At 60.4% G+C, this 13,318-nt stretch overlaps 1 protein-coding gene across 1 annotated transcript in view; it reads left to right on the top strand.

The window, feature by feature from the left end:
• CPSF1 (cleavage and polyadenylation specific factor 1) overlaps positions 1-13,318 on the top strand; it is a 14,951-nt gene continuing 1,633 nt past the window's right edge. Inside the window, 30 exon segments of the mRNA XM_032468159.1 lie at positions 1-157; positions 258-416; positions 7,011-7,038; positions 7,153-7,295; positions 7,381-7,461; positions 7,545-7,696; positions 7,780-7,926; positions 8,052-8,191; positions 8,270-8,380; positions 8,466-8,559; positions 8,651-8,738; positions 8,809-8,931; positions 9,014-9,065; positions 9,146-9,240; positions 9,310-9,384; positions 9,455-9,535; positions 9,606-9,695; positions 9,870-9,980; positions 10,060-10,201; positions 10,273-10,451; positions 10,528-10,664; positions 10,743-10,917; positions 10,993-11,199; positions 11,290-11,379; positions 11,465-11,608; positions 11,691-11,843; positions 12,647-12,763; positions 12,841-12,931; positions 13,011-13,095; positions 13,163-13,304. Coding sequence (XP_032324050.1) covers positions 273-416; positions 7,011-7,038; positions 7,153-7,295; positions 7,381-7,461; positions 7,545-7,696; positions 7,780-7,926; positions 8,052-8,191; positions 8,270-8,380; positions 8,466-8,559; positions 8,651-8,738; positions 8,809-8,931; positions 9,014-9,065; positions 9,146-9,240; positions 9,310-9,384; positions 9,455-9,535; positions 9,606-9,695; positions 9,870-9,980; positions 10,060-10,201; positions 10,273-10,451; positions 10,528-10,664; positions 10,743-10,917; positions 10,993-11,199; positions 11,290-11,379; positions 11,465-11,608; positions 11,691-11,843; positions 12,647-12,763; positions 12,841-12,931; positions 13,011-13,095; positions 13,163-13,304 — 3,417 coding nt within the window. The 5' untranslated portion in view covers positions 1-157; positions 258-272.

The following is a 13,318-nucleotide window of genomic DNA, read 5'->3' on the forward strand; positions in this document are numbered from 1 at the left end:
CCCCCGGCCACCAGGGGCCGCTGTCGCTCCCACGGCCGGGGCGCCGTGGCGGCGCTGCGCAGGCGCAGGAGTCCGGAACCTTGGCGCGCGGCTTCCGGGCTGGCCGGGCCGTGTTCGCCGCCGTGCCGGTCCCCCGCGAGCCCGCTCCAACAGCCAGGTGGGCGGCGCGCGCGCGGGCGGGAGGCGGGGAACGCCGGGCCGGCCCGGGGTGGTGCGCGGGCGGCTCCGCTCATCCGGTCGCCTGCGACCCCGTGCAGCCCCGGTTCGGCGCCATGTACGCCGTGTACAAACAGGCGCACCCGCCCACCGGCCTGGAGTTCTCGATGTACTGCAACTTCTTCAACAACAGCGAGCGCAACCTCGTGGTGGCCGGGACCTCGCAGCTCTACGTGTACCGCCTCAACCGCGACGCCGAGGTAGGCCCGCTGCGGCCTCGCAGCCGCGCGGGACACGGGTGCCCGCCACAGGCAGGCCCCGCGGTTGGCTGGTTGTCTCCAGAGCCCGTTCTCTCCGCTGCTCCGTCACCCGGCCTCTTCCTCCTCCTGCTGGGCTTGGAGGCCTGCCCTAGCGCGTCTTCTTTGCTCTCGTGTTTTTCCCGCAAATTATGTGAACCCCTGCTGTGTGCTGGGTAGTAGCCATACCATGGTGAACAAAACCTGCAAAAATTTGGGGCAGGAGGACAGCCTACACGTGTAAACACACCTGGAGACATACTGCAGACTCAGCGAGTGCAGCTGAGGAAATAGAGGAGGGAATGAATGAATATTTTCCAGTATGTTTCCAGTTGACTGATCAGAGGAACCTCCTTCAGGCAGGGTAGGAGTTTGTCAGGAGTAAAAGGAAAAAGGCTAGGCCCTAGGGTGGTGTCAGATTGTTGGTAGGAGTTTAGGAGTGTGATGAACCCGCCTGTAGAGGACATATAGGGGTGCTTGGGTTGCTGGAGGTGTGAGGTTTTGTCCGGGGAGCTTCTTGCAAGAAGCGGCTTCTCATCTGTTCTTGAATGGCTGGTTCTTGAATGAGAGCCAGACATGAGAAATGGGGAGGGGAGGATGTTCAGGCCAGAAGAGTTGAGAGTGGGGAGGGCGTGTGAAATTGGACCTGGGTGCAGAGTGGAAGTGGGGTGGGAGGAAGAAAGACCGTGGTCAGGATTGTTGTCCACATGGTCCCCACCCTGAAGGATTTGAGTAGGGGCTGATGCCGCAGGCAGGCAGAGTCAGAGGGCAGCCAGGAGGAGGCCGGCCTTCCTGACACCGACCTTAGGACACATGTTTTTGTGCCAGATGCGAGTACTACTGTACCAACACACGTGGTAAAGCAAGCAGGATACAAAGGATGTGAACCCTGGTGAGAGCTTTGTGCCTGAATACGTGCCATTGAAAGTCTATTCACGCTTTTGTGATGCAGCAGTTTTGAGGTCAGCTTTTGTAAAAAATTTCAGTCAAAACTGAAAAAGAAACTTTGCAAACAAATACGTATAGTTGCACATTGAATGAGAGCATCTTTGCTGTATTTAATAAGTCTGATACTGGTTTTCAGTCAACTTTTAGAGACAAACTGGAAGTTTTGCAGCATTATGTTTTGTACAGATGAGTCACAGCCCCTGGCATTCATTTATCTGTCTTTCCAGCAGCCGTTTATTAAATGCCCGAGGTATTCGGGCGCCTTGGGAGACACCGGTGAGTGCTACAGACAGAGAGCCTCCCTCATGGCGCTCTTGTTCTGGGGGTGACAGACCACAGGCTGCCAGTAAAATCACGTGCTGGAGGTGAAAGTGCCATGGAAACCAAGCGAATAGGACTGGGGAGTGGGGAGCCCGGTGTGGCTTAAAACTCACCTCCCTGGGAAGGAGGGGTTGGAGCAGGTGAGGAGGTGCTGGGGAGAGCCTGTGGGTGTGGGGTTCAGGCAGAGCCAAGGCCCTTGGGCAGCAGGGCTAAAGGGGAGGGGTGTGTGGGGAAGTGAGAGCAGAGGGTTAGAGAGGTCACAGGGTGAGGGTGGGACATCGTGGGAATTGAGCACTGACTCTGAGGCAAATGGGGAGTTAAGATTTTGGCAGAGGAGTGACCTGACCTGACCTGACTTGTGATTTTCAAGGGTCACTGTGGTTGCCGTGAAGAGACTGTGGGGCCGTGGTGGGGGCACAGGGAGACCAGTGAGCAGCACCAGGCAGTGGAGGGGCTGGGAAGCAGTCAGGTTCAGGACAGGATGTGGGGGTGAACGGGAGGAGGGCGAGGCAATGCCAAGGTTTGGCCAGTATGAGTTTTGGTCAGAGGGGCGGAGAAGGCTGTGGGTGGGGTGGCGGTGGGGAAGGGGTCAGAGGCTCACTGCAGGACACTGTGTGGGCACTTGCTACTGCAGGACATATCACCCTGTAACTCAGAAGCTTCAGGTGACAGGCCTTAGCCCTCAGGTTCTGCGGATCAGGAAGCCGGGGTTTGGGGTGGGGGTGAGGCTAGGCTGGGTGGCCCTGTGCAGGTGGCTCATGGGTTGCAGTTGGTGGTCAGCCAGGGTTGCATCCCCGGAGGCCCCACTGGGGTTGGCATTTCGTGCACTCTTAGCTTTGGGGGGAGGCCTCAGTTCCCCACCCTTGGCCTCCCCAGGATGAGGTCACCTGATCCACACATGGTACGCTGTCTCGTCACCAGCCCTGTGCTGTGGGAGGGGCTTTGCAGGACATGGATCCTGGGAGGCGGGCATTGTTGGGGCATCTTGGACACCGGCCACTTCAGACATTTCGAGGGCTGATTCCATAGCTGGTGGGGACGCTGCGGAGGAGTCGGGGGCAGGGCCCTGGTGGGAGCTGGCACTGGGTCTTCAGCCTGTGGGTGTTTAGAGTCGGTAGCTGATTGGGGTCACCCTGAAGATGGCCACCTGGGCCCTGGGGCGCCCCAGCATTGAAAGGTTGGGAAAAAGAGAAGAGGCCATTGATGAGCTGGGGGCAGCGTGGCCTGGGAGAGTGTCCTGGCAGCCCAGGGAAGGCGGTGTTGGGGCGGGGACCTGGTGCTGGGTCCCATGTTTCTGAGACTTGTGTGGGTCCTGAGACTTGGAGGCCCCCAGTGACTCCGGACAAGGAAGCCGGGTGGCGGGCAGGGGTGCGACCAGCAAAGCTCAGAGCCCGATGGGGAAGGAGCATTGGTATTTGGGCAGAGGGAAGCAGGGAGACAGGGCAGGAACTGGTAGGAAAAGAAGGATTTTTACGATGAATTAGATGGGACATTTCTGCACCAAAGGAACGAGTCCTGGAGTGGGGCCTCCCGGCCGCAGCCTCACAGGCCACCGAGTTCCAAGGAAGCTTTTCACAGCTTTACAGCAAATTCCACAGAAGGGTCCCGGGCAGACCAGATGCAGCGGCAGAGCCCAAGTCGGATATTTGCCCTTGGCCCCTTTATGGGAAAGCCACCAACTCTTGGAGCAGAGTCAAGCGAATGGCAGCAGGAGATGGAGGGAGAGCTGGAGCGGTGGAGGGTTCGGGTTCAGTCTCTTTCCTGCTACAGGATAGGTGCCTGAGGCGTCAGCTGGTGCCGGACCTGCAGGCCGTGGGAGCTCGGATGGGGCACACGCCTGGCCCCTGCTCCGTGAGGTCTGGGCCTGGACTGGATGACCTGAAGGGCTGGAAGCATGTGTCCCTGTCTGTCTCTGTGTCTGTCCCCTTGCTCCACGGGGCCGGCTTGGTTTCTGAGGCAGGCGGCCATGAGGTGGTGGAGCTTCGCAGGGCCGGACCTGGGGCCACCGTGTCACTTTTGTCACTGCCTGTCCTTCAGAGCAGCCTCAGCCCGAATTCACAGGATGAGTAATGAGCCCCCTCCGGAGGCTGCTTGAATCTGCCCCAGGGAATCCAGTGTGGGTGTGGGGAGGAGGCAGAGAGCGGTGGAGAGGGGAGATGGTGGAGTGAGGCCAGTTCCTCAGTCCTCTGGGTGAGCCCCACCCGGGGCAGCTGAGGCCGGTCGTGCTGCTTTATGGAGAGGAGGGTGGGGAAGCCGTGTGGGAGGTGGAGGAGTGCACGGCTGGGCAGTGGTAACCTTCAGGAGGAAAGAAGTGTATAACACTTCATTGAAATCAATCAAATTCCCAAGTGAATAGAAATGTGTTACGGTGATGGGTGGGACGTCTCAATATTGTAGAGATGTCCCCCTCCCCGAATCCAGACATTCAGTGTCCTTCTCAAAGTTGCAGTAAGGCTTCTTGTTAGATTTAACATCTGATTCTTAAATTTACATGGAAGAGCCCCAAGTCAAGAATATTCAAGATCATTTTAAAGATGAACATGATGAGACATGTGTGTGTGTGTGTGTGTGTGTGTGTGTGTGTGTTTGAAAGCTACAGTGTTAGGTACCTACAAGACAGATTTACAATTTACTTTTGAACTGACCTTTTTGCTATGAAATATCCCCTTTTTATCTCTAATAGTTTTTGTTTTAAGATCTATCTTGTCCAAAAGAAACATGGCTACCCCAGCTTTCTTTCTTTTTATAAGTCTTTGCATGGAGTGTTTTTAAAACCTGTATCCTTATATTTAGGGTGACTCAGTAGCAGCGTGCTTAGCACGCATTGAGGTCCTGGGTTCGATCCCTGGTACCTCCATCAAGTAAATAAGTAAATCTAATTACCTCCCTTAAAAAAAAAAAGTGACTCAGTAGCAAGTAGCTGGGTGTCGTTTCTTATTCTGACAGTTTTGTCTTCTAGCTGAGTGTTCAGTTATTCACATTTCACGTACTGTCTTGTGTAGTTGGGTTTGAAGTGCTGTCTTCTCTGTCTTTCTCTTTATTCTTTCTTTTTCCTTTTCTTTCATTTTACCTCCCTGTTGGTCTCAGCTGTGCATTCTGTATTATTTTCTGATGAGTTGAATCAGACGTCCCCACAGGTCTCCTTGATTGATTACAATCTGGCTTGAATGCACCTCCTCAAACAAGCCTCCGCCCCCTCCAACCCCACCCTCTGTTCCTGCTGTCATAGCTTTCACTCCTGCATATGTTAGAAGCCCTGCAAGTAATTGCAAATTATTGTTGTTCTTAGCATTTCAGTTTTACATAATCTCAGACTCAGAAAAGTTGCAAAAGCACAAAGATTTCCTGTGTACCGCACCCAGAGCCCCAAGTGTGAGCGTTCTGCCGAGCCTCTGTCCTTCCCCTGGACCCGGAGGGTGAGTTGCAGGCAGGAGGCTCCTTCATGCCAAGAGGTCAGCACATCATGTGCGTCCAGACAGCACGGCGGGCTCTGGCAGAGCCTTGGGGCCGGGGCGGATGTTGGCACTGCTGGCGGCCCAGGCCTGGCCGGCGTGTCCTGGACAGTTCCCTGGGTGGGTGGCTTGGTTCTGGCTTTCCTTTTGTGACCCCCACGGATCTGGCAGGGTCTCGCAGTGAGGCTGCAGACACCTCCTTGGCCCTTCCTCTCTGGTCTCAGCAGAGCTCAGCCGCGGGCTTTGGTCCCAGTCTGCGGTGGTGGCGGCTGCAGTGTTGGTCCCTGTGTAGCGGCTTCTACGGTGAGGATGAGCCATTCTCTCTCTCTGTCTGTTCATTCTATTTCCGACATCGCAGCTTGTGGCTTAACTCTGTTCAGAAGGTCGTGTTCTTTGTTGTCACCTGAAGAACCTCCTACCGTGATTCTTGTGGCATCTCTGTGGGCACTGAATTTGCTCCTTTCTTGTTTGTCTGAAAACGTTTTTGTTTTGGCTCCCTTTTCGAGGGGTGTTTTCACTGGCTTAGAATTCTGGGTTGACTTCTTTCATCTCTTTAAAGCTCTGTCTCTGGCCTGTGTGATTTCTGTTGAAATCAGTTTTCCTGAAGGCGGTGTCTCTTCCCTCTGACCGATCTTATGGCGTTTGTCCTTGGTTTTCTGTTCCAGCTGTGATGTGCGTGGCTATGGCTTCTCTGTATAACCTGCTTTGGGATTTGCTGACTTTTTTTTTTTTTTTTTTTTACATTTTTTTATTGAGTCATAGTCATTTTACAGTGTTATGTCAAGTTCCAGTGTAGAGCACAGTTTTTCAGTCATACATGAACATGCATATTTTTGCTGACCTTCCTGAATCTGTAAGTTAGCGCTTCCCCTCGGAACATGTGGGGTCCACATTTCCTCAGGCGTAGGCTCTGTCCTTCCCTCCTCCCGCAGTGGCTGGGGCACTGCAGACCACTGACTGTGTCCGCACGGCTCTGCGGCTCACCTGCACCTGCGCTCTGTCTCCCGCGTCGTCTGGACTTGCAGTTGGTCTCTGTGTCTTAACCTTGTGTCTGGTGAGGGGAGACGGTGTCCAGGGCTGGTCCCCATCACTGAGGGGCTACTTGAACATTTTAGTCCGAGGGCGACATTGGTATAGATTTGTTGTGGATAACCTCTATTTGTCTAAGGAAGTTGTGTCCTTGGCTTAGTAAGAATGTCTATTGTGAATGGGTCTAACTTTTATCAGATGCCTTTAGTATCCACTGAAAACAACATAAGGTTTTTCTCTTTAATTCTGATAGTGTGGTGGGTCGTAGCGACGGGTGTTCTTGTGGTAAACTGATTTTTCACTCCTGGAATAACCGCTGGGTTGTGGTATAGGTATCGTTTTCGAGTGTCCCCAGGCTCATCTGCAGACACCCTCCTGCCCCGGGGCAGGTACTGGTGGGACAGGCGAGAGGGCGAGGGCGGCGGCCCCATGTGGTGGCCCCGGTTCGGGCTCAGAGGGGCACCGTGGGGTCAGCGTAGCAGTCGTGTCGTTGGCAGCTGGTGGCAGCCCTCGCTTAGGCTGGAAGCCCACCTCATGAAGTGCCGCCCATGCCCTGGCTAGGGTGGGTTGGGGGGTGCATGGAGTGGCTGTCAAGCCTCTGACCCTGAGTGCCCGCAGTGTCGGGGTGGCTGCTGGGGGGGAGGTTCCTAAGCAGGAGCCCAGGGCAGGCTGGGGGCCCACTACAGTGAGGGTTTGGGCAGGGCTCCTGGTCACAGGGCCGGCTGCCGGTGGTCTTTGCTATTGTCCCTCCACGGGGTGGCCAGCGTTCGCCGTCTGGCCCTTCATTGCCCTCCCTCACCTCCCCCAGGCGCAGACCAAGAATGACAGGAGCACAGGTGAGCCAGCGCAGGGCGAGCGGGGGCGGGTGAGTGGGCGCGGGGTGAGCAGGCAGTGGGTGGCTGGGCTTGGGGGCCAGGTGGGTCCAGACCTGTACCACCACTTCTCCCCAGAGGGGAAGGCCCACCGGGAGCACCGGGAGAAGCTGGAGCTGGTGGCTTCCTTCTCCTTCTTCGGCAACGTCATGTCCATGGCCAGTGTGCAGCTGGCAGGCGCCAAGCGGGATGCCCTGCTCCTGAGCTTCAAGGATGCCAAGGTGGGTAGTGGGCGTGGGAGGCCTGGTGGGGGTCCTGCGTGCCGTGGTGGGCTGGCGGGCTGCAGTTCTCACCTCCTGCCCCTAGCTTTCGGTGGTGGAGTACGACCCAGGCACCCACGACCTGAAGACCCTGTCTCTGCACTACTTTGAGGAGCCTGAGCTGCGGGTAGGGCTTGGCCGCGTGCCTACCCACCCTGTTCCCATGGGGTCACCTGCCCTGCGGCCTGCCTGATGTCCCTCTGCCCCCAGGATGGGTTCGTGCAGAACGTGCATACGCCGCGGGTGCGGGTGGACCCCGATGGGCGCTGCGCCGCCATGCTCATCTACGGCACGCGGCTGGTGGTTCTGCCCTTCCGCAGGGAGAGTTTGGCTGAGGAGCATGATGGGCTCGTGGGTGAGGGGTGAGTGCTGGGGCGGGGGCGGGGCTGCCTCGCACGAGGGGTGCCCCCCCTGCTCCTCCGATGCTGAGGCCCGCTGCCCCCAGGCAGAGGTCCAGCTTCCTGCCCAGCTACATTATCGACGTGCGGGCGCTGGATGAGAAGCTCCTCAACATCGTGGACCTGCAGTTCCTGCACGGCTACTACGAGCCCACCCTGCTCATCCTGTTCGAGCCAAACCAGACCTGGCCAGGGTGAGGCCCTGCTCTGTGCTGGGGCTGCCGTGGGCGGCCGGGAGGCTGTTGGGGAAGGAGGAGCTGGGGCACGCCTCGGGGTCGGGATACCCTCCTCCCCACCACTGACCAGGCTATGGCCCCAGGCGTGTGGCTGTGCGGCAGGACACGTGCTCCATTGTGGCCATCTCCTTGAACATCACGCAGAAGGTCCACCCCGTCATCTGGTCCCTCACCAGCCTGCCCTTTGACTGTACCCAGGCCCTTGCTGTGCCCAAGCCCATAGGTGAGGTGAGGGCTGTGGGGGCGGGGGGGGTGGTTATGGAGAGCCTTGGGCCTCGCCCACCACCGTGTCCACCTCCAGGTGGGGTGGTGATCTTTGCTGTCAACTCACTGCTGTACCTGAACCAGAGTGTACCCCCTTATGGCGTGGCTCTCAACAGCCTCACCACCGGCACCACTGCCTTCCCGCTGCGTGAGTGTTGGGGGTGGGGCCGGGGGCTGGGGTGGGGGTGTGGGGAGGGGTTCTGGTAAGGCTGGCTGACTCTTCCCACCCACAGGCACTCAGGAGGGCGTGCGGATCACCCTGGACTGTGCCCAGGCGGCCTTCATCTCCTATGACAAGATGGTCATCTCCCTCAAGGGCGGTGAGATGTGAGTCCCCCCTTCAGTGAGCCTGGCCTCCCCCAACAGGGCACGTGGGCCCCCTGCCCCTGCCCCCAGCTCAGCCTCCCCCTCCCGGCAGCTACGTGCTCACCCTCATCACGGACGGCATGCGCAGTGTCCGGGCCTTCCACTTCGACAAGGCCGCCGCCAGCGTCCTCACCACAAGCGTGAGTTGGGTCTCGGGGGGCAGCTCTGGGTCCGGGCCTGGCCTCACCCTCACCACCCTCCTGCCCTCAGATGGTCACCATGGAGCCTGGGTACCTGTTCCTTGGCTCTCGCCTGGGCAACTCCCTGCTCCTCAAGTACACAGAAAAGCTGCAGGAGCCCCCGGCCAGCGCCATCCGAGAGGCTGCTGACAAGGTGGGTGTGGGGCTCAAGGGGACATAGGGCCCCTGGGCAGGGCTGCCTCAGAGGGCTGCTCACCACCCCTCCTGCCTCACAGGAAGAGCCTCCCTCGAAGAAGAAGCGTGTGGACGCCGCGGTGGGCTGGTCTGGTGAGGGCCTGTCAGGTGAGGGGTGGGCAGGGTGGGGCCCGGCGACCAGGTGGGCTCACATGGGCTTCCGTGTGCTGTAGGAGGCAAGTCGGTGCCACAGGACGAGGTGGATGAGATCGAGGTGTATGGCAGTGAGGCCCAGTCGGGCACACAGCTTGCCACTTACTCCTTTGAGGTGAGGTCGGACACAGAGGGGGCCCCCGCCCCGGCCAGCCTGCCCACCTGACCCCTGTTGTGCCCACAGGTGTGTGACAGCATCCTCAACATTGGACCCTGTGCCAATGCTGCCATGGGCGAGCCCGCCTTCCTCTCTGAAGAGGTGCTGCTGGGGTGAGGCGGGGGTCGGGGGGCTGCACGGCAGAGGTCAGTGCTAACTACCTGTCGTGCAGTTTCAGAACAGCCCCGAGCCGGACCTGGAGGTCGTCGTGTGCTCCGGCTACGGGAAGAATGGGGCCCTGTCGGTGCTGCAGGTGTGTGGGGTGGCAGGGGCGGTGCCTCCCTGCGGGGCCTGGGTGGGCTGACACCCCCATGTCCTTCCAGAAGAGCATCCGGCCTCAGGTGGTCACAACCTTTGAGCTCCCTGGCTGCTATGACATGTGGACGGTCATTGCCCCTGTGCGTAAGGAGCAGGTAGGTGGGCTCGGGGCGGCGAGGCCCGAGGGGTGGGTAATGCGGTGCTGTCCACCTGGACTGTGTGCGGGCAGGGCCCAGGCGCAGACAGCGCATCCCCGGGCTTGCTCTGGCCTGGCTGTCCCAGCTCCTCTGCTTGGTGGAGGGACTCCAGCCCTCCTTCTGCCTTCCCAGGAGGAGACCCCCAAGGGGGAGGTGGCAGAGCAGGAGCCCAGCACCCCCGAAGCAGAGGACGATGGGCGGAGACACGGGTTCCTCATTCTGAGCCGAGAAGACTCCACCATGGTGAGGGGCAGGGCCCGTACGGCAGCCTGGGACAGGGGTCCCACTGGAGAGAGGTTGACTCACCCACCATCACCCACAGATCCTACAGACGGGGCAGGAGATCATGGAGCTGGACACCAGCGGCTTCGCCACACAGGGCCCCACGGTCTTTGCTGGCAACATTGGGGACAATCGCTATATCGTACAAGTGTCGCCCCTTGGCATCCGCCTGTTGGAAGGAGGTGGGCTGGGCCAGGTGGGCAGGGGGGAGGGGGTCCAGGGTTGGCTTGTGCTGACCACCCTGTGTCTGCAGTGAACCAGCTGCACTTCATCCCTGTGGACCTGGGCTCCCCCATCGTGCAGTGCGCTGTGGCTGACCCCTACGTGGTCATCATGAGTGCCGAGGGCCACGTCACCATGTTCCTGCTCAAGAATGACTCATACGGGGGCCGCCACCATCGCCTGGCTCTGCACAAGCCCCCGCTGCACCATGTAGGCCCCCTCCCCCGCCCCAGGGCCTGCTGTCCCCCACCCGCCCCACCGCTGAGCCCTGCCCCTCTCCCCGCAGCAGTCCAAGGTGATCACACTCTGTGTGTACCGAGACGTCAGCGGCATGTTCACCACCGAGAGCCGCCTAGGCGGGGCCCGCGATGAGTTGGGGGGCCGCAGCGGCTCCGAGGTGGAGGGTCAGGGCTCAGATACCAGGTGTGTGGGGGCCCGGGTGCAGGCTGGGCCAGGCTCCCGAGGCAGGCTGCCGGTGACCAGCATGTCTGCCGCCCCCAGCCCCACTGTGGATGACGAGGAGGAGATGCTCTACGGGGACTCGGGCTCCCTCTTCAGCCCCAGCAAGGAGGAGGCCCGCAGGAGCAGCCAGCCCCCTGCTGACCGGGACCCTGCCCCCTTCCGGGCTGAGCCCACCCACTGGTGCCTGCTGGTGCGGGAGAACGGAACCATGGAGGTGGGTGGCACCCTGTGCCCAGCGCAGCCCTGGCCCCCGCCCCATCCATCCCAGTTGACTGCCGCGTCTCCACAGATCTACCAGCTCCCCGACTGGCGGCTGGTGTTCCTGGTGAAGAACTTCCCTGTGGGGCAGCGTGTCCTGGTGGACAGCTCCTCTGGTCAGCCCACCACACAGGGCGAGGCCCGAAAGGAGGAGGCTACGCGCCAGGGGGAGCTGCCCCTTGTCAAGGAGGTGCTGCTGGTGGCGCTGGGGAGCCGCCAGCGCCGACCCTACCTGCTGGTAAGTGCCGGCCTGCACGCCCTGGGGGCCCCACCGCCCTGCGAGCCCCACCGCCCTGCGAGCCCCGACCCTGACGACCCCTGTCCCCAGGTGCACGTGGACCAGGAGCTGCTCATCTACGAGGCCTTCCCCCACGACTCGCAGCTTGGCCAGGGGAACCTCAAAGTTCGCTTCAAGAAGGTGTGGTGTCTGGGCGGTGCCGGGTGTAGGGCGAACGTGGAGCAGGGGTAGGGGGAGGTCCTGGCCCTCACAGCAGCCCCTCCAGGTCCCCCACAACATCAACTTCCGAGAGAAGAAGCCAAAGCCGTCTAAGAAGAAGGCAGAAGGTGGCAGCGCCGAGGAGGGGGCTGGGGTGCGAAGCCGTGTGGCACGGTTCCGCTACTTTGAGGACATTTATGGCTACTCTGGGGTAGGCCAGGGGTTTTCCCGGAGCCCAGGGTGGGGCAGATGGGGCCTTGCCCCAGCGGCCTCCTCACAGCGCTTGCCTCCAGGTGTTCATCTGTGGCCCCTCGCCCCATTGGCTCCTGGTGACTGGCCGGGGGGCCCTGCGGCTGCACCCCATGGGCATCGATGGCCCCATCGACTCCTTTGCCCCGTTCCACAATGTCAACTGCCCCCGTGGCTTCCTGTACTTCAATAGACAGGTAGGGAGGCCCCATGCAGCCCAGCCTCACTGAGGCTGCCCAGGGCAGGACCTGGTGCTGGGGCCCCAGGAAAGGGGCCCTTGATGGCTGGGGATGGGGGCACCCTGGAATGGAAGGTCAGGGGTATCCAGAGGGTGGTGGGAGCCAAGGCCAAGGAGGTGAAGCGTGGGGCTTAATGCTGGGAAGGTTGGAGGACGGGCAGTTGGGAGTGCAGGCTGTAGCTCACAAGGGCATGTGCTTGGGCAGCCAGGGTCCAGCCACTGCTCTGCTGGCTTGGACCCCACCTCTGCCCCTTAGAAGCTGTGCGAGTCTAGGTGACATGCTCACTCTCTCTGAACCTGAGTCTTCTCTGTCACCAAGAGGATAGCAGTGACACCCTGAGCCACTCTGAGGACTCAGTGGTGAAGATATGGCAGGTGTTTTCCTAGGTGCTGGCTCACGTAGGACTGAGTGAAGGAGAGCGCCTCGGGGCCCTGGCAGGACTCCCCTGCCTGTTTGTGCAGACCCTGGCATGGCCAGTGTGTATGCTGTCCATCCTTCGCCTGCAGTCTCCAGCACCCTCTGAGTCCGGCCCCTCCCTTGTCCTGGCCCAGACCACACCTGTGGCCTGTGTCTCAACCCCGGAGGAACCTCGGAGGAGGGACAGGAAGCCCATGAAGCACAGGACAGAGAGCCATGCCTGCTCCAGGGCTCTGCCCTATTCCAGAGAGCTGACAACTGACCCCAAGGAGCTCTTGGAGGCCTGGGCTCATCAGCCTGGCCTTTGGTGGCCCCAGGCCTCACTGACCCCCATGCCTTCCCAGGGCGAGCTGAGGATCAGCGTCCTGCCAGCCTACTTGTCCTACGATGCCCCGTGGCCTGTCAGGAAGATCCCGCTGCGCTGCACGGCCCACTATGTGGCTTACCACGTGGAGTCCAAGGTTTGACATCCCCACCCCCTGCCGGGATGGGTGGGGCTGGAGCCAGGCCTCCAGCGTGACTCCCCCTACCCCCCCAGGTGTACGCCGTTGCCACCAGCACCAACACACCGTGCACGCGCATCCCACGCATGACGGGCGAGGAGAAGGAGTTTGAGACTATCGAGAGAGGTGCGAGGTAGCCCGAGTGGGGCCGTTCCTGGGACCAACCTCCCGCCCACCCCCAACCATGTCCCTTCTGTCCCTGCAGATGACCGTTACATCCACCCTCAGCAGGAGGCCTTCTCCATCCAGCTAATCTCCCCGGTTAGCTGGGAGGCCATCCCCAATGCCAGGTGAGGCTGGGCCCAGGTCGGGGCTGGCGGCTGCTTGGGGCTCGTGTCCTGACCTGGCCTCTTGCAGGATTGAGCTGGAGGAGTGGGAGCACGTGACCTGCATGAAGACGGTGTCACTGCGCAGTGAGGAGACCGTGTCGGGCCTCAAGGGCTATGTTGCCGCGGGGACCTGCCTCATGCAGGGGGAGGAGGTCACGTGCCGCGGGCGGGTAAGTGGCCAGTG

Source organism: Camelus ferus, chromosome 25 (assembly GCF_009834535.1).
Source record: "Camelus ferus isolate YT-003-E chromosome 25, BCGSAC_Cfer_1.0, whole genome shotgun sequence".
In the NCBI taxonomy this organism is placed as follows: Eukaryota; Metazoa; Chordata; class Mammalia; order Artiodactyla; family Camelidae; genus Camelus; species Camelus ferus.